The 25,463-nt window shown below is 31.5% G+C and overlaps 3 protein-coding genes across 7 annotated transcripts in view; 2 read left to right on the plus strand and 1 right to left on the minus strand.

The window, feature by feature from the left end:
• The window catches only part of LOC145328260 (uncharacterized), an 83,978-nt gene extending 70,145 nt beyond the window's left edge, over positions 1–13,833 (minus strand). The window contains exons 1-10 of the mRNA XM_080171876.1: positions 13,677–13,833; positions 12,895–12,950; positions 11,833–11,966; positions 11,376–11,492; positions 10,552–10,875; positions 9,652–9,786; positions 9,365–9,436; positions 7,592–7,802; positions 6,052–6,189; positions 4,516–5,487 (exon numbers count right to left, since the gene is read on the minus strand). Of these exons, the coding sequence (XP_080028002.1) occupies positions 4,516–5,487; positions 6,052–6,189; positions 7,592–7,802; positions 9,365–9,436; positions 9,652–9,786; positions 10,552–10,875; positions 11,376–11,492; positions 11,833–11,966; positions 12,895–12,950; positions 13,677–13,717 (2,200 nt within the window). The 5' untranslated portion in view covers positions 13,718–13,833. The remainder of the gene's footprint in view (positions 1–4,515; positions 5,488–6,051; positions 6,190–7,591; positions 7,803–9,364; positions 9,437–9,651; positions 9,787–10,551; positions 10,876–11,375; positions 11,493–11,832; positions 11,967–12,894; positions 12,951–13,676) is intronic.
• A 1,491-nt stretch (positions 13,834–15,324) lies between these two features.
• LOC145328263 (protein lin-9 homolog) lies at positions 15,325–25,389 on the plus strand. Of its 5 annotated transcripts, none has more exons than XM_080171879.1 (18): positions 15,325–15,837; positions 16,077–16,144; positions 16,834–16,926; positions 17,244–17,409; positions 17,786–17,901; positions 18,208–18,314; positions 18,866–18,924; positions 19,189–19,260; positions 19,539–19,621; positions 19,851–19,941; positions 20,399–20,622; positions 20,772–20,902; positions 21,296–21,403; positions 21,812–21,993; positions 22,382–22,477; positions 23,024–23,125; positions 24,352–24,458; positions 24,842–25,389. In XM_080171879.1, exons 1-17 carry the CDS (start codon positions 15,436–15,438, stop codon positions 24,454–24,456), a joined length of 2,205 nt encoding a protein of 734 aa, XP_080028005.1. In that variant the 5' UTR covers positions 15,325–15,435; the 3' UTR covers positions 24,457–24,458; positions 24,842–25,389. The 5 variants fall into 5 exon arrangements, with proteins under 5 accessions (XP_080028005.1, XP_080028007.1, XP_080028006.1 ...); XM_080171881.1 differs by having other exon boundaries at positions 24,885–25,389; XM_080171880.1 differs by having other exon boundaries at positions 25,197–25,389.
• LOC145328262 (protein O-mannosyl-transferase Tmtc3-like) overlaps positions 25,381–25,463 on the plus strand; it is a 38,750-nt gene continuing 38,667 nt past the window's right edge. Inside the window, exon 1 of the mRNA XM_080171878.1 lies at positions 25,381–25,437. The gene's annotated coding sequence lies outside the window, so the exon portion shown is untranslated. The remainder of the gene's footprint in view (positions 25,438–25,463) is intronic.

Consider the following 25,463-nt stretch of genomic DNA (forward strand, 5'->3'; position numbering starts at 1 on the left):
CACCTAGCCAAACAGGTTTTTTTTACTTATTTCTTTATTAAAAAAAGCTACCTTTTAAAAAAATATATTTTTTTACTATGCTATTATAGTAATTGTATGGTTCTTTTACAATTTATCTTCGTATGAGACCAATAAAGGTTTAAAGCTATTTGGGGGAAGAGTACTACCACATTCTTAAGAGAAATTGCCCTAGAAAAATGAAATAAAAATTAGGGTGGGGAGACTTTCCCCTCTTTCCATTAATATGTCTACAGCATAGCAGTTAGTTGATCATTAAATTTAAAAGCATTTTTAGTTTTCACATTTATTAACAAAAAGCTGGCTATTTTAAATGGATGAAAAAATTCAGAGTTATAAAACATCAAAATTAATATCATTGTTCTGAAATCCTATCAATTCAATAACCAAACAGAAAGGTTTTCCTGTCTGAAGCTTAAGATCCCAGGAATGGGTGGTCTAAATAGCAAGAATATGCTACATTTTGCAACATTTAGCTATGTTTAGGACAGAAAAGCTGCATTTTGAAAGATTTAGCTATGTAAAGGACATAAATGCTATGTTTTGCAAGAATTTGCTATGTGAAGGACAAAAAAGCTAAGTTTTCCAATAATTTGCTATGTTTTGCAAGAATTTGCTATGTTTTGCAAGAATTTGCTATGTTTTGCAAGAATTTGCTATGTTTTGCAAGAATTTGCTATGTTTTGCAAGAATTTGCTATGTTTTGCAAGAATTTGCTATGTGAAGGACAAAAAAGCTAAGTTTTCCAATAATTTGCTATGTTTTGCAAGAATTTGCTATGTTTTGCAAGAATTTGCTATGTTTTGCAAGAATTTGCTATGTTTTGCAAGAATTTGCTATGTTTTGCAAGAATTTGCTATGTTTTGAAAGAATTTGCTATGTTTTGCAAGAATTTGCTATGTTTTGCAAGAATTTGCTATGTGAAGGACAGAAAAGCTAAGTTTACCAAGAATTTGCTATGTTTTGCAAGAATTTGCTATGTTTTGCAAGAATTTGCTATGTGAAGGACAGAAAAGCTAAGTTTTGCAAGAATTTGCTATGTTTTGCAAGAATTTGCTATGTGAAGGACAAAAAAGCTAAGTTTTCCAAGAATTTGCTATGTTTTGTAAGAATTTGCTATGTTTTGCAAGAATTTGCTATGTGAAGGACAAAAAAGCTAAGTTTTCCAAGAATTTGCTATGTTTTGCAAGAATTTGCTATGTTTTGCAAGAATTTGCTATGTTTTGCAAGAATTTGCTATGTTTTGCAAGAATTTGCTATGTTTTGCAAGAATTTGCTATGTAAAGGACAAAAATGCTATGTTTTGTGAGGTTTTGCTATGTGAAGGAAAGAGAAGCTATGTTTTGCAAGATGAAGGACATAAGCAGCCTTCCTAATGTAAGAATTTGTTAAGACAAAGGACATAAGTCACCTCCCTTAAGTTAGATTTTGTTAGATGAAGGACATAGGTAGCCTTCCTTAGACCAATTTCCAGTGACTTCTGTCCTAATTAGGAATGACTTTGTTTTCTTTCCATGATCCGAAAATTTTGATATCGGGCTCCAGGTTCAGGTGCTGCAGGCCTCCAGGTGGATCCTGGACAGGTAAAAGTTAAAAAATTTTACTTTAAAAGTTAAAACAAAACTTATTTAACAAAAGTGGCTTCTTTATAGATGGTATTAACTAATCTGAAGAAAATTTTGAAATCGAGCTCCAGGTTCAGATACTGCAGGCCTCCAGGTGGATCCTGGACAGATAAACAGTAATTTTTTACTTTAAAAGTTAGAACAAAACTTATTTAACAAAAGTGGCTTCTTTCTAGATGGTATGAACTATTTTCAAGAAAATTTTGAAATCGGGCTCCAGGTTCAGGTACTGCAGGCCTCCAGGTAGATCCTGGACAGGTAAAAATTGAAATTCTTTACTTTAAAAGTTAGAACAAAACTTATTTAACAAAAGTGGCTTCTTTATGGATGGTAGGAAGTAATTTGAAGAAAATTTTGAAATCGGGCTCCAGGTCCAGGTACTGCAGGCCTCCAGGTGGATCCTGGACAGGTAAAAACTGAAATTTTTTTCTATTAAAGTTAGAACAAAACTTATTGAACAAAAGTTGATACTTTATGGATGGTATTAAATACTTTAAAGAAAAATTTGAAATTGGGCTCCAGGTTCAGGTACTGCAGGCCACCAGGTAGATCCTGGACATGTAAAAATTGAATTTTTTCACTTTAAAAGTTAGATCAAAACTTATTTTACAAAAGTTGATACTTTATGGATGGTATTAACTAATTTGAAGAAAATTTTGTCCCTGAACCTGGAGCCCGATTTTAAAATTTTCTTTAAATTAGTTAATACCATCCATAAAGTATCAACTTTTGATAAATAGGTAAGTTTTGTTCTAACTTTAATAGAAAAATTTTTCAGTTTTTACCTGTCCAGGATCCACCTGGAGGCCTGCAGTACCTGAACCTGGAGCCCGATTTCAAAATTTTCTTCAAATTACTTCCTACCATCTTTAAAGAAGCCACTTTTGTCAAATAAGTTTTGTTTTAACTTTTAAAGTAAAAATTTTTAATTTTTACCTGTCCAGGATCCACCTGGAGGCCTGCAGCACCTGAACCTGGAGCCCGATTTCAAAATTTTCTTCAAATTTACTTCCTACCATCTATAAAGAAGCCACTTTTGTTAAATAAGTTTTGTTCTAACTTTTAAAGTAAAAATTTTCAATTTTTACCTGTCCAGGATCCACCTGGAGGCCTGCAGCACCTGAACCTGGAGCCCGATTTCAAAATTTTCTTCAAATTAGTTAATACCATCTATAAAGAAGCCACTTTTGTTAAATAGTTTTGTTCTAACTTTTAAATTAAAAATTTTCAATTTTTACCTGTCCAGGATCCACCTGGAGGCCTGCAGTACCAGAACCTGGAGCCCGATTTCAAAAATTTCTTCAAATTAGATCATACCATCCATGAAGTAGCAACTTTTGTTAAATAAGTTTTGTTCTAACTTTTAAAGTAAAAATTTTCAATTTTTACCTGTCCAGGATCCACCTGGAGGCCTGCAGCACCTGAACCTGGAGCCCGATTTCAAAATTTTCTTCAGATTAGTTCATACCATCCATAAAGAAGTTACTTATGTTAAATAAGTTTTGTTCTAACTTTTAAAGTAAAAATTTTCAATTTTTACCTGTCCAGGATCCACCTGGAGGCCTGCAGCACCTGAACCTGGAGCCCGATTTCAAAATTTTCTTCAGATTAGTTAATACCATCTATAAAGAAGCCACTTTTGTTAAATAAGTTTTGTTCTAACTTTTAAAGTAAAAATTTTCAATTTTTACCTGTCCAGGATCCACCTGGAGGCCTGCAGCACCTGAACCTGGAGCCCGATTTCAAAAATTTCTTCAAATTAGTTCATACCATCCATAAAGTACCAACTTTTGTTAAATAAGTTTTGTTCTATCTTGAATTTTTTTTTTTACCTGTCCAGAATCCACCTGGAGGCCTGGAGTACCGGAACCTGGAGGCCGAATCCAAAATTTTTTTAAAAATAGGAAAACTACATCCCAAAAGGAAACTTTTTTGCCAAATAACCTATCCATTATCTCCAAAGACAAAGCCTATAATCACTGTTTACGCAAAAGTGTCAGAACTTCCCCCCCCCCCCCCCCTATTAATTATCAATAATAAATAATGGGAAAGATTAATTAAGTAATGGGATTAGTATTGAGTCTTGAGATAATTTCAATAATATCATGCAAAGATATAACCCTTCGAGAACGAAATTTATATTGGTAAGTTAAGATAATTAAACTACCTATTGCTTTTTAAAATACATTTTTATGTTGTCTTTAAGCCAGGATTAGTGTGTAAATTTTTTAGAAAATTAACTAGGTAGAGTAGTTCTAAAAAATTTTTAAGTACAAAATTCTACAAATTAACATATTTTAGCTAATCAATGAATTTTTCAACAGAATTCTACCCAACAATAAATCCTTTTCGTCCTTTCAACTTTTTCACATTTTAGTACAAAATATTCAATAGGTAAATAATTTAAATACCTAATATTCCAAATTAAACATATCCCCATGAAATATATTCCAAATCAGATATCTATTTCCTACCTTTAATTGAAAATATTAAATCTGACGTAAAAGCAATTTAACAAAATATGTTTATGTAATTTTAATTTAGACTGTTGTATGAAATTGAATTAGGATATTTACACTTATATTTGTAAACATCAAATATAATTTAGAAGTTTTACAATTCAATTTTATAACTTTTATAGGTAAAAAAAAAGCTAGGTACTCGAATGGAATGTCGATTGCAAAAGTAAGATTTATAAAAGATAATGCTTAAAACCATTTTTTTGTGTATTAAACTTTTGAAATTAATCAATTCATGCACCACTTAAGCCAAATAGTTAAATCAAACAAAGAAAGATAAAATATAAGATTTAAATCAATAAGAAATTGAACCAACCAATCACCCCCATAAATTCCAAATCCCTGTACCCTACCTTGAGGCATATCTACTACATTTAAATCATTGGTCATTTCTGGAGTTTGTCCTAGAGATTCTGCGTCATTATCTGCTGCACGTGGATTTAATTCTGGAATGTCTGCAAAGGTGTCTACTTGATTAATGTTAGCTTTATTCCCGACAAGTCTCAGATTTTCATTAATATCATCTGAAAGATTTTCTGGCTCTGTCAATGTTTCAGCAGCAGGATTTTCTTCAGGTACATTTTGTTCATTTTCCTGTTCAGTATTTTCATTGTCAGATCCGGCACCGGATCCAAACCAACCGCTGAAAAATCCGGGATCCTCTTCCTTTGGCGCATTTTCAGTTGATGTTTGTTCTTCTAGGACACTTTCAGCGACCTCTTGTTCAATGGTATTTTTAGTGGCAGTTTCTTCGTTGGCTAATTGCTCAGGTTGTTCTAGAGAAAGGTCACCATTAGTATCAACAAAAACAGGGGTTTCAGTTACAGGTGGAATATCAGGCAATGTAACTTCTGGTAACTGAACATTATCATTTGGTGTTTCTACTTCTTCATTTACAACATTTGCTTCTATATTGTTAAGACCTTCATTAACTGGAATATTTGGAATATCAATAGTTTCATGGGCAGAATTCAATATGTTCTCTTTGAATGCTTCATCAATTGTCTCTGTATGTGCGACATTCTCTGATGCTTTTTCTTCAAATGTGGGAACATTTTCATCGATTTTAACATCATCTTCAGAATTTACATTTGAACTTTCAATAGTTTCTTCCTTTTTGGTTGGTTCTGCATTGATATTTTCAACTACAGCTTCAGTTTTTATGTCACTGTCAGTTGTTTTTATTTCTTCGGTTAGGACTGTTTCTTTTGCAATGTCTTTGGAATCAAGGATGTTATCAAGATCTTTGAGAGTAGCACTGAATTCATCATCGTAATCATCATAGCTGTCATAATCAGCCACTTCTTCCTCTGTTTCTTTCTCATCCTGATTAATTTTAGGATCCATTTTATTTTTGAAATGGACAATTCTTTGACATGGTGAAAACAAGACAAATAATGTAAGAAATTCTGACTAACCTACAGTCTGAGCTAAAAACTATTCTTAAAAATTCATATTGAAGTAATGAAAACTTTTTAAAAAATGTTTAAATACCTTTAACAATTAAGATACAAAATGGACCATCAATTATTTCCCTTTTGTTTTTTAAATGAAGTAAAATTTATCTTAATCATTTGATCAAATAGTTTAAAAAAAAAAAAAATGAAGTAGCAGGTTTCGTCGTATTTTCACAGTAGCGTTTGAAAGTTATTTTTGGTTCAGTAAATGTTAATGATTGCCCCACAGGGGTTAGGAAATAGGCCCCGCAGGGGTTAGAAATAGGAATAAAGCTACTTTGAAATTATGACAAAACCCGCTAATTCGTTTTCTTTCCGTGATCCAAAATAATTTGAACGAACTTCTTTTTTAATTCTTAAAGGGTACCTATTGAGTTTTTTTTAACCCTCCTATCCCCCACAATCATCTAATTCAAAATAAATAGATCCATCCCTCATGATCATCAATACTGTCATCAAAAGGTGGCTCTGTGACGGCACTTGCTACTATTGGCTCTGGATTGAGACCACCATTCTCCTTGTTCATATTTACTGTTGCTGATGCTTCCAGTCCTTCTTGAGGTACATTTACTGTAGTTTATTTAGATTTAAAATATTTTATTAAAGAAAAAGCTTTTTTTAACTGTCGAAAAAGTTTAATTTCAGATAAAATATTTCTTACAGAAAAATTGGATAGTTAGATATGTTATTATTATTGCATTGTAACAAAAAGTAGATAAATGTAACTGTAAAAAAGTCGTAGTGAATTTAGATATGTACCTATTTTAAAAAAATTACATAGTATTAGGTAACATGTAAAAAAACCTTTAATTAATGCATTCTTTTAATCATAAACATATAACTACATATTTTATTCTTAAACAGGAGTAGGTTTTCAGAAAAGAAACTATTTTGACTCAGGGAGGGACGGGACAGTGGGCTGTTTATTACACTAGTCTCTAAAGTTTTATAATAATGTTTTCTTATTCGTTGGCTTAAAAACTTTGGGGACTATGCTTTAAAAAAGCAAAGAACAGGATCTAAGAAAAAAGCAAAACAATTGCTTATAAATACAAGCTATCAAAAGCAGAATTTTGAACATAAAAATTGTAGAAAATATTTATATTGTGCCTATTGTTCTATGATATCCATAAGAAAATTATACGTTTGTCTCATAGTTTAAGCTATTGGATCAAATATTGTCACAAGTTTTTCTTCATTTGCACTATCCCCGTCTTTAGAACATTTACAATGCACTTTCTCATTGCAAAGTTACTGGTTAGGGAAGTAAAGTTCTCGATACAACAAACTTAGGTAGGTATATCACTTATGATACCTATCTTTTAATTTTCTTTGTGTTTAGAAAATAATAAATTTGGAAAGTTCCCATTTTGATTTTTTGCATAGGTATTAAGAAAACATGTTTTTAACACACTGTGTAATCACATGTTAAAGACGCCCTCTTTATTTTAAGTCATCGTTATGATGTGAAATGAATTTTTAGATATTACAAATTAAAGCAAAATTTACATCATACTTTTATAATGAATTCAAATTATTTTTAATTCTAGCAAACTTAATTTAACCAAAAAAATCACTTATTACAAAAAAATGAGTCCAGTACTATCTAGTTTAAAAGTAACAATTTTGATAAAGTATTCCAGGACAAAATTAATACTGGAATTATCGCATCGTATTATAGACAGCTTTCCGCGGATATTAAAATGAAAAATTTAAGACAAAACTGGTATTGTTATTAATATTATAATTTTTATTTTAATATTCGTAGAAAACTTGCTATAATTTCATATGATACACGAGTTTTCAGTATGGTCGAACTGGTTCAAATCCACTGGACATTAAACGGTTTGGAAGTCATACTGGAAAATAAATTAAAACTGCCTTACAACTAACACTTTTCAAAGATTTTTTTTCCAGCTTATAATTACAGGAAAATCTACTACTATCGATGATATTTAACAAATCTAAATGCCTTGAGCTGCCATAGAGGGTTGATTATTGTCCTCCGGTTCTGTAGGGGTCGCCGTGCGGGGCATCTCTTTCACCACCTCCCCCTGGAAAGGTTCCGTGACATCCAGAGGTGCCGGCTGTCCGGCCGTCTGCGGCTCTGTCGGCTTCTGGCCACCAACTGTGTTGCCCATTTGAACAGTTTCTGTATTTTTTGGTGATGATTCCTCTAAGTCCTGCAATAAAGCTAAATTATTTCCTACAAATTTTTAATTAAACTTAACGACTTCTACATTGAAAGAAAAAGTACTTTTAATATAATGCTTAGGTATGTTAAAAAACACAGAGTGAGAGAGACAAAGATCATACAAATGGATTTAGATAGAATATAGGGGGATATTATGACCGGGGGAAATTTGTCGTCGATTTAGGTTGCTAACATGGACATCATATATTATTGGTCAGTTCGTTTAAACAGGTTTGGATAAAATATTTGTATGGTGGTATCGTTATTTTAACCAGCCGCGAGCATTACTTTATCAGAGTATGTGAAAATTTGGCGCAACATCCAAGAAATAATATATCGATTAATATAATGTTTATTGTTTAGGTAGATATGTTTAAAAAAAATATGAGAGAAAAAACACCATTCATAATTGTAATTGTCAGATGTATATATTATTGATAATATATGCAGATAAAGAATTTATTATTAGCCCAAAAAACAAATATTTATTCATAAATAAAACATGTTGTTATCAATATGTATGTTAAACAGGCAGCTCTCGTACAAGACGTGTAATGCTATACGTCCGCACCTTCCTAAAGTATAATTTTTTTTGCTTTTTAAAAAAAAAAAACAATGTCTATTTGATATTAACTTGCAATTTTTAATGAGAATTCTTCGAACCGTTGGGTATAATGTTAAAAGCAAAGCATCTTTATAATCAAATCTTAAAATGTAAGTATTTGATCATGTTCGATTTCTTAATCTGGTTTGTTTAGCTCAGCTTTTCTGGATGTTCTTTTCCTTGTTATTATATTACAATAAAACATGTAAGACAAAATATAATGTATATTTTATCTTTGAATATTTTAATACACTTGTATAACAGAAAATATGCACGAATGAAGTAATATGTTGTCCGTCTGTGCGTCCTTAAGATTTTATTAATATTAACTTATACAAATGTACTATGATTTATCATAAAATATCTAACACTTTTTATCTGTGTATGTATTTATTTTATATTTTTTCACCAAAAATATTTGAATATTAAGAAAAATATTTTGAAAAAATTTCAAAAATTCAATATTTGGTTGTACTGTATTGATTTCATAACAGGAACAGTAATTTTTTTCGTAGCGAAGCTACTCAATAATTACAAATATCTAATGTCAACAACGTAATTTTATTATCTGCTATTTCAAATGGATGGCTGATTTTTTGTAAAGATTCCCCTGATTATAAGCATATTCTCTAAAACTCATTTAGTCTGTCGGTCTATCTTTCTGCTTCATACCCATCAAATTTCTATGATAAAAGAAAGCTTTATGGTTAAGATTTTGTTTAAAAATGCACATCTACTCTATAAATCAGAATCTTTATCGGCCTATAAGTACTGCTCTGAAATAAATCATATTTATATAAAAATATATGTTTTTCATACCTAGCTGTTATTCAGTTTTCCTTCTTTCTAGGTATAAGCTGATTACTTTTTTTTTAACCATGGAAACTTTACAGAAAAAATGGTTTATCTTGGGATGAAATATTTCTCCCTGGTTTTAAAAAGCTAACCTGAAAAACTGGAGATCTTACAGAACTTTCAATTTCTGGCATTTCTGGAAGGGATGGTTCAATACCGTTGACCTGGATGAACAGATAACTATAGATTCAGATACAAATAGTTTTTTTAAACCTATGCAATGTGTAGCTATTGTACTTTTTAGCCAAATATGTACCACCAGTACTAAAAAAAATAGCCAGGAAAGTAGTGGATATAACTTGGCCGTTTATATACTAATCCCTAATGTCAAATAATAACGTTTTCTTATTAGTCGCTACTACTCTATAGTTGTCTATGCCTGTGCTGTAGGTTTTAAACCGGCCAGACCAGTACTTGTCGGCTGAATTTCTGACGGGGTTATGTTTTCCATGGGCGGAGATTCGTTGATGGCTGGCATACCTGGATCCAGGTACAATGTGGTTCCGTCCACTACCTAAAGAAATAATTTTTCAAGATGTTTAACAAGAAGAAAGGGGGAGAAGGCTCTTAACTCTTCTCTTTCAAAACTTATTGGATCAAATCAACACCATGAGACAACCAATTCTATAATTTCAAGGTCGATAAATTAATAGACTACCTAAAAGTATATAAAGTGATTATAATAAGGTGGGCTTAAGCTTTAAAGGCCCGGGATAATAAAACTGGTAGGTAGGTATTAATTCTATGATTTTTTATATTCGTGAAAAATTGGCTGTATTACGTTGCTATACATGATTTTTAGTATCACTGAGAACCGGTTGCATTTCAGCAGATAATAATCGGATTCAAAGCCATACTGGAATTATATTTCTATATTTCATAAAGATGCATAAAAAAGGGAAATTGCTTATGATACGAGAAGATAAAACAAGATGAATATTGAATTTAAAATAATAAAGTACGTAACTAGAGTACTATATTGTGCGAACTTTTGTACATAAATCAATATTTGTTGAACCAAATACCGATAGATACTCAAATATTCAAAAAAGGACAATTATATCCATAAGTGCAGAACCGGCTTTTAATATATTATCATACGGGAAAAAATCAGATAAAGCTGTAGGACCTAATATGTTTTTAATATTAAGATAAAAAAAAGTGTCAAGTGTAAATATAAGGCTAGGTGACCCTTAAATTATTGTCTATAATTTTCAAAAGAAGCAGAAAAAGTGGAAAGTTTAAGCCTCTTTCGACTAGGCATAACTAGATAACTTACCTCAAAATTTTTAGGTTTACTCGGACTTCCAGAGGTGGGCAAATGTGTCCTTAAATTTCCCTGGGGCAAATGTGTTTTGACTGGGGTTGGGGGTCCGGGAGGAGGCGTCCCAACTTCGGATGACTGGTAGGGGGCGCTGGATGGAGGGGGCGGACCATCCCCAGATCCTTGGTGGGACATATGTGGGGGACCGCCTCCTGAACCTTGATGACCCATGGGAGGGGGGCCTCCGCCCGACCCCATGTGTGGTGGGGGACCACCTCCAGAACCTTGCTGACCCATGGGTGGTGGTGGGCCTCGCTGTGCTAACATCTCCTCATATTTCTGAACAATAATTTTCACTATTACAAATATTCATGGTGGAAAGGTTTAAATCTTGCACAAACTCTTTATAACTAAAGACGTTAAAAAATGTACTTCTGCTGATGTCAGATCATTCTCAAGTCAGAACATACGAATGAGAAGATGTGGACGTCCGTTGTGTCCTAGATTTGTTAGGCTTGATTACATTTTACTCGAGTTTTTTCCTAACTTACTTAGACGGTCGGACGTACGAATAACAGGATGACGAAGTGTGCCGAGTCCTAGATTGATTAGACTCGGTTAGGCGATTTTAAAACTCTAAAAACCATTTTTCGAGGTGAACTATAGCCAAGATTAGAGTGAAAAAGTGTAACATACAGACAGACAAAATTTTTGGAGACCATCGTTTTATATGTTCCAAGGGTCATGCAAATAACGATAAAGCACTAAAAAAATTTAATGAATGTAAGAAAAACTATATGTCTCTAATTCAAAAGGGCCAAAAATGCGATTATAATTACCTGAGGATTTAAAAAGAATTCCTCAATCGGAATTTCTAGTTTGACATCTTTGGGAGGAACAATGACTCGCTGCTCCTGGACATGGGCCTTGTTCACATACCCACGTCTTCCATCAATCTAAAATTCAACTATTTTTAGAATGTAAAAAGGTTGTTGTGTTTGGTCTTTAAGATCTCGCCCACTTATTTAGTTTTTAGGTAAGATCCACTTAAATCTAGGGATTTAATTTGAGGATATTTTTATGCACTTCCTTCCCCTACAAATACAAATAACGCAGCAATAATAATCTTACTATTTTTTGTAACAAAAAAGATTTAGTTAAGATATGATAAAGAAAATACTATAGTACAAACACCACATCTATTGCTGTAATACGTATAACAAACAACGAACGGGCATACCATGATTATTGATTATAGATCAATTATGCATCAAAGAAATTACAAAATCTACTTACGACAACGCCCCAAAGATCAGGATTTGAACCGGCCTCCTTGGAGATAATCTTGACCTCTCTGTTGGGCTCGAAGGACAACATGCCCATGTCCTTGGCTTGATACTTGATGAGTGTGCGGCCAATGCTGAGCGGGGCTAAAATTCAGTAACACCGAGTATGTAAATTCTCTCCAAAAATGACGTGGTAAACATAGAGATTTTTTTAGTTAGTTAGTAAGTTTTTTAGGTTTAACACAAAGACTATTCTACCACAAAAATGATAGGTATTTCTTTAGGATTAAAATTACTATAATGATCACCAAACAAAACGAGACAACAAATAAACAGTAAAAACCCAATTTAAAAGATTTTAGAGGAAAAAATGACACTTGGCAAATCATTTAAGGTTTAAATATATTACTTAGAAAACAACCAACCACAAAACGAATATTATTTCCAAAATATCTACCTCAGTATTTAAAAAAGTATTAATGGTTTTATATATTATGGTTTTAAAAAGTTTATTATACTCTAACAAGAAGCTTAAATTGCCTAACTACAAATTGTAGATAAAAGCGCTTTGAATTTTTATTACATATTAAGATAAAATGTACAGTTTACGGTAAAATGTTGCTAGAATAAAACATTTCCAAGTAAACCGTTAAATTCAAAGCTGCTAGCGGACATATTGCTGAAATTACATGTTTCGTTTGCAAATTAAATCAATAAGAAAACCAAGAGCCAGAATTAGCCTAAAAAGGCCAATGAAGGACCAGTAATCCACAAGGAGTGTCTGGCCAGAGAAAACTTGCATAAAAATGTATATTTTTCGCGCATTTATTTGCGCTAAATGATATCTGAGCATTATTTAGTACTCGCTACTCGTCCAGATTGTTTTTAAGATTTCTTTAATATGTTGCTTACAGTGGTGATTAAATACAATATGTAAATCCAGCCGTTTGTCCGGCCGCTAGCTACCTTTACATGTAATATAATACTCGATTCCAACATCAATTTATCGTGAACTGTAATAAAACTAAAAGTATTTCAAATTTGCTCTTTATTTCTGTATATAGTTACTTACCATTGCATTTTTCGTCTGCACATTTTCTTAGGTTTGATAGTTCTGCCCCAATTTCTCCTTTTTTTTCAAAGTAATGATTATTTTTAAAGTTGCATTTTATGTTTTTCATAATTGTAAATTATTAAATCATAGCTTTAAAATGATATAAAATAGCCTTAAGATCTGATTAAATATTCAACAATCATAGGTAGCACAAAAAAGTTATATGAGAATGGGAACAATCGGACAAAGTGAGGTATAGAAGAAAAAGTAATTTCAAAATTGATAGACAACAACATTATAACGAATTATTTATATATAACTGGCGGCTTCGCCCCTAGGCTCTAGGGGTTTGCGGGATCCTTCGGTACAATTCAAACAAACAAACAAACAGACAGAGATAGACAGACAGACATAGCTAGTTCTACTTTGTATTATAGATTAATATACATAATATAGATTATATATGCATGTTTCTTAATTGTAGCATAACCGATAGACCGATGGACCAAGAAATTTATATTACGGATGTTCATTTGAGGTATCTTATAAAAAACGATCGCGGACAGTCAATCCTACTCAAAATAGTAGCAGAGAAAATAAATCACATTTCCTCTTGCGTTACTGACTGAGAGACTGACAGACATGATGAATTATAGGGAAGTTTCGGTACAAGTAAAATAATTCAATAAAGATGATAAACAAATATATTAAGGACATATAATTAGAGTCGGCAAAATCACATTTAACTTTTACTCATATTATATATATTAAAATAGGCTAAAAATGTAAAAATAATCATCCCTAGAATTCCGCTAAACAGGCAAAAATAGAATATTCGCATAATTTCGTTCTATTTTGTGTTTATTTACTATTAAAATTAGTTTAAAAGTCCCCAAAATTTGCTTAAAATCCCCCAATATAAACACTGACTACTCCACGTCAAGATTAGCAGAAATGTCAAGATGGGCATGCGCAGTACACCTTATCCTTAGCAACAAAATTCTCTGTCATATTTTTCCCTAGCAATAATTTCAAAGAAGGTTATAAAAATAGATAGGTATTTATTTTTCGATTTTAGTGTCAGTGTCCCTAACATAGAGAAGATAGAAAAGTAAAATAGCCTAAAGTTATCTTAGAACTTTGTAAGGATTCTCTCAAAATAATAATCGGCTCATTAATTAGCATTTTAGCGCACAGACAAAAAATAAACTTACTATTTTATGTAAAACAAGTTGATATTTCGTCCCTAGCCTCTTCGATGTAAAAACATTTTTGAGGGGATTTCTAAACCCAAGAAGACTTCATTTGGGAGAAATTCTATCAATAAATAACGTAATAAATTGCAATTCCTTGTATACCAGTAGCGAACATATATTATTGTTGTAACAAAAATATTTGGGGACAAAATGTCTAATTGGGAAAAGACCAGTATCCCTTCTAAGCAGAATTGTGTACATAATCTTACGCATGCGCTTTAATTATATTATTATTTATTTTAATTTTCATACATAAAAATATGTTGTTTTGCAATAAAAACTTCATATCATAAAAAATTATAATCCTTTTTTAAAATTCTTAATTTAAAAAGGAGTCAAAGTTCTACTACAATTCTATTTTAAGGCCTTTTGTTATGGTCCGAAAAAGTGTTATTGTGCCACAGATTATTAACCTTTAGCGTGGAAATATCATTTTTTCCCTTTTTATAGAAACAAAAAAATAAGGTTTTTTGTACCATTTTATTAAAATAGATATTTGGAGTAAATAATGTATCAGTATTATTTAAAAATTCAAAATTTCTGATCTAATAATTACTTTTCTATGTTGAATGAAATCCAAGGAAGAAAAACAAACTAATACGCGGCAATAATTTTTAGCGCAGATTTTGACGTTTCAGTAATTTTATTAATTTTTAAACTTAAATTTCTACCATTTTTGCATGTTTTTGTAACATTTATTCATATTTTTATTTTTATCTGTTTATTGTTAGATATGGGTAGTTTTTAAGAATTTCATCAAATAATTTGAAACTTTTACAAATAATTATTATTTGAACATTTTACTGTTTTTAAAAGCGAAGATTCTTACATTTAGGGACTCTCCGTTCTTGCATCTGTACTTCCATCCGCACCTGATAGTACTCATTGTTAACTAAGCTATGTTTAAAAAGCCAGGCTATTAGATCTCAAAATGATGATTCGTGTAGCAAATAGAGATACAATTTTAATTGCGTAGCAGCTCTATAATCAATACAAGTTAATTCGTATGTCCCGTTTTATTTTGAATGTTTACTTTTTTGAGAAGAATGTAATGTATTTACTTGAATTATTCAAATATGGTTTCCTAGGACCATAAATAAAGGTACTAGGTATAAAACTTATATTTAATGTTTTATATATTTAAGCGAAGCATCTGCTCTGTAATTCATTAAAAATTTTGCATACTAAACAACCAATTTTTTCAGATAGTCCAAAAGTGTGATTTAATCATAAACAAACAAATAAAATGTAGAAACTAAAATCTGATTGATAATCGAAAATTATAAGACAAAAATTTTCAACTATGGATGGTGAAAATCCATTGGCTTTCTTAGGCCTACAGCGAGTTGGTGAAAATTCGCCGTCAAAGGCAGACAATGTGCAATTAAACAATCGTGGCCTTCCTGCCAGAAAGCGGAAAAAGAACTCGCTTATCTTTGGCGGGGACGAACTAGTTTCCATACCAGTGAGATCACCAAGAAAAAAGTCACCCACAAAAAATGCTATCCCCATACCCGATAAACTGGCGGTCAAAAGCTCCCCAGTAAAAAGTTCACCTTTAAAGTCTAATGGGGGTAAATTGTCATTGTCCAGAAATGGATCGCCTGTAAAAACTTTGACACCTCAAAAGAATGCAGGCAAATTGCGGAATGAGAAGGAAAAAGAAATGAATGATGTTTCCATTCATTTGAATTCTAATGATGTCAGGAAAGTTCATTTATGTTCGAAAAGAAACATTGATTACAAATAGTGTTTGCACTCCTACTGAAAAAAATAATTTACGGTGTAAAATGGCGATGGCGTTGCCGTTTTTTCGTAGTTTCACATTGTTCTGCCAAGTTAAGCTATAGGATTCCCATTTTTTCCACTTTTTTGCTAGTTTAAAAAGTGACCTTTCTGCCTCCCAGATTTTATTTTATTTTTTTAACATAAATGAACATTTTTAGAAAACTAGCGAGACAAGAATTAAATAGTTTGCTCAATGACTTGACTACTAATTCAGTTAATAATCAAGGAACATAATATATTATTTTAAATCCAATTATTTTCTTTTTATTAAATTTGTGTGTCAGATATTATCAATGTAGTAACGTGGCTTAGCTTGGCTAGTTTAAAACCTGGTTCTTTTGTCCCATTAAATTTGAGATCTGCCTAGTTGTTATGAAAGATATATTCTCAAATATTTTTGGCATTTTGATAGTATTTGCAGTCAGACTATTTTGGCCCTGACTGTTACAGTCGGTTTTATTGTTTTCCGTTACACTGTTTTTTTCAGTTAATTACCTTAATCGAATCATTAGAAAAATTCTATCATACTAAAAATCTAACTTTCAACTCACCTTTCGTTCAAGGATTTAGTTAATGCTTTATTGTTACAAAAATCAAGATATAAAATTACTTTTGCGTAAACTGAAAGACACCAGGGATCAAAAGGGATGAGACAATGGCAGATAAATGAATATACATCATCAATGATGATACACAAAATTACCCCTTCTGCAGATTCAATTAGTGGTTAAAACGTTCAGATACCCATCACAATTTAATAAAAATCCCCAAAGTTGTTAAGCCAAAGAATAAGAAAACGGTATCATGAAACTTTGCGGACAAGTCTATAAAACAACCCAATGTTTCCTCCCTTCCTGCTAACACACTTCCCAACATTTAGAAAGCTTTGTTAAAAGATATATTTTTGTTGATCAGAAGAGTTGGAGAAGGATGGATATTCTGATTATTCTCTCACAGATCCAGAGGATAATAGCTTCAATGAGGAAGAGTCAGATTACTATTCAAGGTAATAAATATATCATTATTGTATTACAGTTAACTGTTATTTTACAGCTATTTGCAAGCTACTTGAGATGTTATAGAAAGGCTAATTTTGTCCATATATAACGTAGCCTAAACTTAGATAAGTTTGTGTCATAACTGAAAATTTAAAAAAGTTAACACTTTACACGTATAATTTTATGCTTACCTACTATTTCTGTTTTACAATGTTAACTTATAATAATCACTTATTAGTCTAGTGTTTCTTAATTTGCAGACGTTGCATAAGTAATTTGACTCGTTAAATGCCATAAATTGATGAATATAACCTTTTTTATTCAGGCCCAAAAGCAGAAGTAAAAACAAGGGGGAGGCGCAACAAGCTCAGACACCCACACCTCAACTTGTCCATGAACAAGAACAAGACGATGTTGGGCAGCAGAGCGATGATGAGGACAAAATGTCGACAATGAAACGTCTCAATGCACAGCGACTTGGAGTGGCACTTAGGAATGATTATTTTTATTGTTTTAATTTAATGGGGGTTAATTCTTTGGACATGCTGACTAGTTATAAAGGAAAAAAATATATTTGTTTGAAATGCCACAAAATTAAACACTTTTCAATAATAAAGGCTCTCCTAGAAATTATCTACCTAAGTTCAAATTTATTTTTTTCGTTAAATGTGTTTACGAATAGGTTAAAAGCCATGATAAGACATTTTTCTATTTAAATACCAAGTGTTATGTAATAACGTCGTGAGAAATTTAATTTATAGACTTTTTACTTTTCTCAATGCCAAAAAGTCATTTTATTTGTCCTGTTATTGGTATGTAGGTATTTAATTGAAAAAACGCGCGAAAATAATAAAAATAATCTTTATCAGGAACTTGTTGAAACTGCCCAAAGCCCACAAGTGGGTCTGCTTTGAGTTTTTCTACTCAAACATTGATAATGTTCTGTTTTGCAGTGGAGAGAATGATTTTATGCTTTGCCTTAAAGGAACTAAATTAAGAGACAAATACATATTTTTAGTTGTTTTCTTCTCATTTCAAGTTTTTCAGCCATTAATTCGAATTTTACAAAATCACACCAAAATCAGATGATCTATTAGCACAAAAAAATCATGGTACTAATATGCCATAAAATTAATCAAGTTTCTGAAAGATAAAGCAAATCTTTCATGCTTGATAATAAAAAGACCCAACAGTCTCTTTTTCAAGAAACAGTTTAATTACCTTGAAAATTTAAAGTGAATTTTAAAAAATCTACATAATCCATCCTCTTAATTTCTTTTTTTTTGTATAGAATCATTTCCACTTTTAAAAACTCGCCGGTTGACTCGAGTTGAATGGTGCAAAGTTCGCCGGCTCATGGGCAAACCACGCCGTTGTTCCCCAGCTTTCTTTTCAGGTAGAATTTATCTTAATTTGTTACTAACAGCGCGCAAATCATTATCATGGAAGTAAATAAATGGTTGAAAAAGTATAAGATAAATAAAAAATGAGAAGCCTCAGGGTATTTTATTAGAAATTTTCAGAAATTATGATGCCAAATATACATTTGTCACTGGCATTTAAACATTCCATTATTTTATGTTCTGTAACAAAAATACACCCAACATCAAATATTCAATATCTACTTGCCCTTGGAATATACTTTTATCTATACTTTCAAAAATACTATTACTTTAGTTTATTTTTGAAGTTATTCCTTCAAACACCACAATTTTTACCAGATAACAGCAATTTATGCAAAATTGACTCGCATTAATTCAGGATTTCCATGGGCGATGACATTTAAACTATCTTTAGGATAAAATAAAAATTATAACACTTAATTTTTGGAAAAAGGCTTTGTCCCAAATGAGTATGACTTGGCCCTGAGTAAACTTGACTTTGAATTTAAAGCTTCCTTGCTATTGGATGCGATTGTCCTTGTATAAAAATTGTTTTGCTTTTCAGAGGAGCGTCAAGAATTAGAGAGAAAACGAGATAAGATTAGAAATGTACAACAACAAAAGGTAGGTTGATTTTATATCTTCAACCCCCTATTTAAACTGTGTGACTTTTATATAGCAATATAAAATAGTTATGAACCTGTCCAGGACCTAAGAGAAGCTACACCATAAAGGAGAACAATATCAGCTCAGCGGTTAGCGAGACCCTTCAATTCACACAAACAGGCGGAAAGAGATCCCTTTTTATTATTATTATTAGAATTGGGTGATATTTTAATTCACCATCCATTGATTAAGATTCCTGTAGCTAATGTTATTTTTCCCTAGGTTGTTAATCCTCAGCTTGTAAAGGATTTACCAACAGAAGATATTCCTATGCAGCTAACTATTGGTGCTAAGGTAAATAAAAACAACATATTTCAGATAAAGAGAATTTTCCATTAAAAGTATATGATTTTAAATCTCTCAAGTTCTACTTTTTAATGTTCAATTATTTTGTCTTTATTTGACCTAAAAGTGACGTTGAATATCTGAACTTGTAGCCTACCTAGGTAGTTTTTAAATGTTTATTTTTAATTTAATTTTTCTGTTTTTAGAATCACTGCTTCTTTAGATATAGACAAATGCTATATTTATCTTTAACTTAATAAGGTTCTACTGATTTTTTTAATGATTAGGTTACAGCTCGACTGAGAAGCCCTCAAGATGGTTTATACTGCGGTACCGTAGATGCTGTAGATCCTAGCAGTTCCTCATATAGGTGAGATAGATAGGTAGATAGAATATGTAGATAATCTAAATAATGTCAGGATTAGAAGGTAAAGTTAATGTTCCATTTGCATAGATCCAGTTAAGTTATGTGATGTAAAACTTAAACTTACAACAGGATTACAACGCTAAAAGTCGATTAAAACTTGAAATTCGATATTAGATCTAATGAATTATCCCTTTGAGTTAATATAAAAACAGGTTTACTTACATTATTTCAGAATAACATTTGACCGGCCAGGACTTGGGACCCATTCCATACCTGACTTTGAAGTAATGTCCATAGAACCTCCAGACCTGCTCCCCATTCAGGTACAATATACGTTTCAAAACTATGAATATGGTACAGTAAATAATATTTGGAGTTCATCTTAACTAAGGAACGTACCCAGCCTCCCAAATTCACGAAAAAATTAACAAAAATTACCAAATATTTTTTTCTAATTGGTTTATTTGTTGGTTAAAGCTAGATTAATATTGATGTTGTATTTGATGCTACCTATCTTTTCTAATTGAATCATAGCTCATAGTTTTGCGCTTTTTTCATTCATTGCTCGTTTTTCTCAACTGCATAAGTTCTCCTTTTTTGGGAAGCTTCACTAAGGTCAGGGGATGGTTATAGGCTATTTATTTTTAGATTTTAGCGTTGTGATGTTTAGGCTATTTTTCTGCCCCCTTCTTACCTCTATGTGTACAACTACAGAGCCTCTAAATGCAAGGGGTTCAGCCGCTAGCCTCTCTCTAAAGTAAAAAAATCCTAATGTTTTAGGCTAGCAATCAATACAAGAACAGATTTCTAAGTATATCCAGCGGTCTCACCAACTTCCCTGGCCGACTTGGGGGTATGGGCGGGTCAGGAGGGTCCAACCTCCCATCTCCCGCCAAATATATGAGTGTCCACTCCCCCCTGACAAATGACCCGCTGTTGTCGGGCTCTGTGGCGCGAAGCTGCGCCCTTCGCATGGATCAGGTTCTTGGTGGATACCCTGTCAGGTGGGTGTCCCATTTTTTTTTTTTTTTTTTAATATTTTAATAATTTTAACCATTTAGTTTTTTATTAATTCCTTGATAAATCACAAGTTATTTTATAACTTGATAATTTTATTGGTAAGTTAAACCTATTTAAATTGTTTCCATTTTAGGTATTTATTTAACATAGTCAAGCTAAACAAGTGTCTGAAGGCCAAACGTGAAAAATTAAGCGCCCTAAAAGATTTGAACAGCGAGGCAGAAATGAGACGGGGATATGGTTCTATTATCACTGAAGATTATCAGGAATTTTGCCTTAAATTAACTCAAATTCGGTTTGAAAAGACTACAAATAATTTCAGGACAGTATTGGCTGATTCTTACCAAAGATGAACAATTTTATTTTTAAAATTCCATTAATAAATAGCTCACAACAATTTTTAGTGTGTTTTGCTAACAGTTGTTTTATTTCGGTCCTCTAGATTCCTCTTCAATTTATTTTAAAGATAGAAAGTATGTACTGTACACACAGACACACATTCTCTTACTTTTATAAAAAAAAAGATTACAGTGGGGTTTATTGTTGTAAAATAGTAGGTAGCTTGATTACTAAAATTTATAGAAAAAATATCAAGTTGTTATTGAAGGTTGCGTTGATTGAAAGATATTTCTGTGTGTTAATTTAAGTCTTGTTTATAGAAAAAGTATGCAAGCACAGTTCTAGATATATGTAAAATTAACGAGGAGCTGAACAGCTATCTTAGGGATGTCACTCTGTACACTGCTCAACTTGGAAATGAGGATGGTAAGATTTACATGTTTGGGCGTCATCGTTTACAGGCAGTATTCCGCAAATAGTAAATGAAAATTTATAGGATCAATTTCAATAAGAATTTTTACTGTCCCGGGCCAATTAAACGATTTTATCCAATGATTTTATACGGGGGTGGGGGGGGGGGGGGCGATTAGATAGATTTTTTTCTTAGTTATTTCTCTTTGGGTTGAAATGGAAGTACCATTTCCTGATATAGTGAATAAACCTTTCCTGTACCTTTGCTAAGCTTCAATGTAAAGGATAGCCATCAGCGGTTAGCTAGATCTTTTGCTACACGCACACACTTTTACTTTAAAATACGTATTATTTATTATACACATTTTCTCTGAAATAAGAATATCCCTTGTCTCACAATGGCTTATTTCTTTTATATTCTAGGTCCATCCCTATCCATGCCGGATCAAATCCGTGAAAACTGCCAGGAGGAAGCGTACAGCATGGTAAACAAATACAACGGGGCTGAGTCTCCAGCAGACAAGTCACCTGGAGAGGCTGCTGGACAACAGGATAAGGCGGATACTCTGGTTATCTCAGAACAGGATGATGAGACGGATAAACAGGTACAGTCTTATTTTCAAATTATAATAGTATTCAATTCAGGCCGTTAAGAGGTAAAATAATACACGGTATATTAATGTACATCCCAAATGAGGATAAACAATATTACACCATCTGTAGATTAAAATTGGAGGGTGGAAAGTTTGAACATTACTAGGTTATAATCAACCAATGAATTACAATTCTCTCTGCAATTTTCCATACATTTTTACCTCCATTTTACTTTAAAATCGCTGTAACTTAAAAAATCTGAATACTAATGTGATTGTACTAACTTATGATGAAATAGTCTTAAATAAAAATGTTGCATCAGAGCTTTATTTTTAAAATCAACAAAAATACTTAATACAATCTATAGGAAAAGATTTTTTTGTAAAATACCTTTTTTAGGTTGATACAAGTACAAAGTCAAATGGTGGAAGTCAATCAGTTCATAGTGCGAGAGTATTGGCGCTAATCACCCAGTTATCTGCTTTAATGTTACAGGTAGGAAACTTTACAAAGAATCGCAACATACAATGAATAGATTTAGGGAGTCTTGATAAATAATATACCAATAGTAACTCAATATAGGCACAACCCGACCACATTATTGGTTAAACTTAAAGTTGTTATGAAATTACTCTTTTTATAATAATATTATCCATATAATAAGTCGCTATAAATAGGATTGAATCATGTGACCTATTAAAAACAAAAATCCTTGTTTGCAAGAAATTCCTTTTTGAATTGGACAGTTTATTGTTTATGATCTAACACCTTGGATTATACATCTATCATTCAAAATTAAATTTTCTTTATAAGAAAACACAATTGTATGCACTGTCAGTTAAAAGTTTTTGTCATATTTATCATGGAAGCCTTTTTAGAGTAGATAACAAGATCCCTAATAATATTCAATCCTTAATCATTTCAATCTAAAAGTGGTTTCCATTAATGAAAACAAATGGAGAGTTTCCCTTTGTTTTACAACGTATTATATCTTATTTCATAATGGGCTTCACACAAAAAAATCTATGCTTTTTTTTCTAGATTAAGCGGATATCAGATGGGGAAAGAAACGCTTCTGAGCTACAGGCCCTCACTGACTCACTTCAGAAGATTAAAATTGGACTTAGTGATAGTAATAATAAGGTACAATGTAGTTCATTTTTTTAAATCTTCCCACTCCAACAATTTCCATTTTTTTACCTATCTATTGCAATAACAAAATGTTTTTAAAAAGAAAATTTTACTGTTGTTATGTTCATATAAATTCCTGTTTTTTTTTTTACATTCTTGAAATAAATGAACATTATTTTTTAGCAACATTTTTGGATACAGCTGGGGTGCATCTACACTAGATCTAAAATATATTTAGATATTTGAAACTACAGCTGGGGTAAATCTACACTAGATCTAATATTATATATATTTAAATATTTGAGGATACAGCTGGGGTGCATCTACACTTGATCTTACATTATATATTTAGATATTTGAGGATACAGCTGGGGTGCATCTACACTAGATCTATTATTATATGTTTAGATATTTGAGGATACAGCTGGAGTGCATCTACACTAGATCTAATATTATATATATTTAAGGATACAGCTGGGGTGCATCTAAACTTGATTTAATATTATATATATTTAGATATTTTAGGATACAGCTGAGGTGCATCTACACTAGATCTAATATTATATATATTTAAGGAAACAGCTGGGGTGAATCTACACTTGATCTAATATTATATATATTTAGATATTTGAGGATACAGCTGAGGTGCATCTACACTAGATCTAATATTATATATTTAAAATTTGAGGATACAGCTGAGGTGCATCTACACTAAATCTAATATTATATATTGAGATATTTGAGGATACAGCTGGGGTACATCTACACTAGATCTAATATTATTTATTTAGATATTTAAGGATACAGCTGGGGTAAATCTACACTAGATCTATATTATATATTGAGATATTTGAGGATACAGCTGGGGTAAATCTACACTAGATCTAATATTATATATATAAATATTTGAGGATACAGCTGGGGTGCATCTACACTAGATCTAATATTATATATTTAGATATTTGAGGATACAGCTGGGGTGCATCTACACTTAATCTAATATTTCATATTTAGATATTTGAGGATACAGCTGGGGTGCATCTACACTTGATCTAATATTTTATATTTAGATATTTGAGGATACAGCTGGTGTGCATCTACACTTGATCTAATATTTTATATTTAGATATTTGAGGATACAGCTGGGGTGCATCTACACTTGATCTAATATTTTATATTTAGATATTTGAGGATACAGCTGGTGTGCATCTACACTTGATCTAATATTTTATATTTAGATATTTGAGGATACAGCTGGGGTGCATCTACACTTGATTCAGCAAGAATTATCACATGATGGAAACCTAGCAGCTTTCAATATCAAACAAGACAACACAGCATAATGGTTTAATTAGTCTTTTTAGTATCGAAGCTACTCTGCAATTCTGTAGTTTTTGTTGGTCGACAATATATAAAACGTGGGGGTTTAAAAATGATATGAATCCGATGAATAATACAGTAAAAAGTATGTGCAACTTTTATTCTTTATTTTGTTTTTATTTTGCAATCTTTAGGATGGGTTTTTAAGTTTAGAATTAGAATTAATACAAGTTTATTTTAAGATATCTTTTTTCAGTTTTTTATTTAATTGTATATACCTAGCAACTTGAAGTATTTGTAGGTAGGTAGAGTTTTTTTTATTTGAGTAGAAATAAAAAATTAACGGGTGTTAATAAACTTTAATTTTGACATTTTATATTTATATATGTTACAATTAGGCTTTTAAAGTTCTAATATGTAATTTGTAAAAAAAATACCTTTCGTTTACTAGTCTTATTGTAAATAGTACTAACTAATATATAATCTTATTATAACATCACTAAAATTCAATATTTTTATGTCACTCATTCTAATAATTTTCATGTTTTCGCCTTTCATTTTGAATTTTATATGATCATATCTCATAAGACACATGAATAACTATTTTTTTGGATTGACTATTGTAGAGATGTCGTAATCATTGTTTAATGGGCACCCAGAAACATTCTAAAAAAGATGAATATTAACATTTTATGAAGTTTTAAAGTGAACTTTTACCTTGACTTACGATATATCTGCAATAATTTCCCCTCCTTTATCATAGACTTTCTTATAAAGAGAGCTTTAAAAAAGAATTATCAACATTTTCTAAATTATTATTAAGATTGTGTATAATGTTATAGTATGTAAACTTAATAAACATTAAATAACCTCATTTATAATGTAAAAATATCTAAATTACTTATATTTGCTTAGAGTGGAGTGAATTAGTATAAATAAATATAATGTACTTCAGATGTGAAAATAAAATGATTGATAAAATGAGGCCTCCGTGTTGATTTAAGGTAAATATTTATTAGTAAACACACAT

This window comes from Acartia tonsa, chromosome 9 (assembly GCF_053477335.1).
Source record: "Acartia tonsa isolate MP-2025a chromosome 9, ASM5347733v1, whole genome shotgun sequence".
Taxonomy (NCBI): Eukaryota; Metazoa; Arthropoda; class Copepoda; order Calanoida; family Acartiidae; genus Acartia; species Acartia tonsa.

Excerpts from the sequence above, each read along its gene's own strand:
- LOC145328263 (XM_080171879.1), top strand. The coding sequence starts at position 15,436 with ATGGATGGTGAAAATCCATTGGCTTTCTTAGGCCTACAGCGAGTTGGT. Across the intron at positions 19,261-19,538 it reads AGCTAACTATTGGTGCTAAG|GTTACAGCTCGACTGAGAAG; the intron begins GTAAATAAAAAC and ends TTTAATGATTAG. Across the intron at positions 21,994-22,381 it reads ATGATGAGACGGATAAACAG|GTTGATACAAGTACAAAGTC; the intron begins GTACAGTCTTAT and ends TACCTTTTTTAG.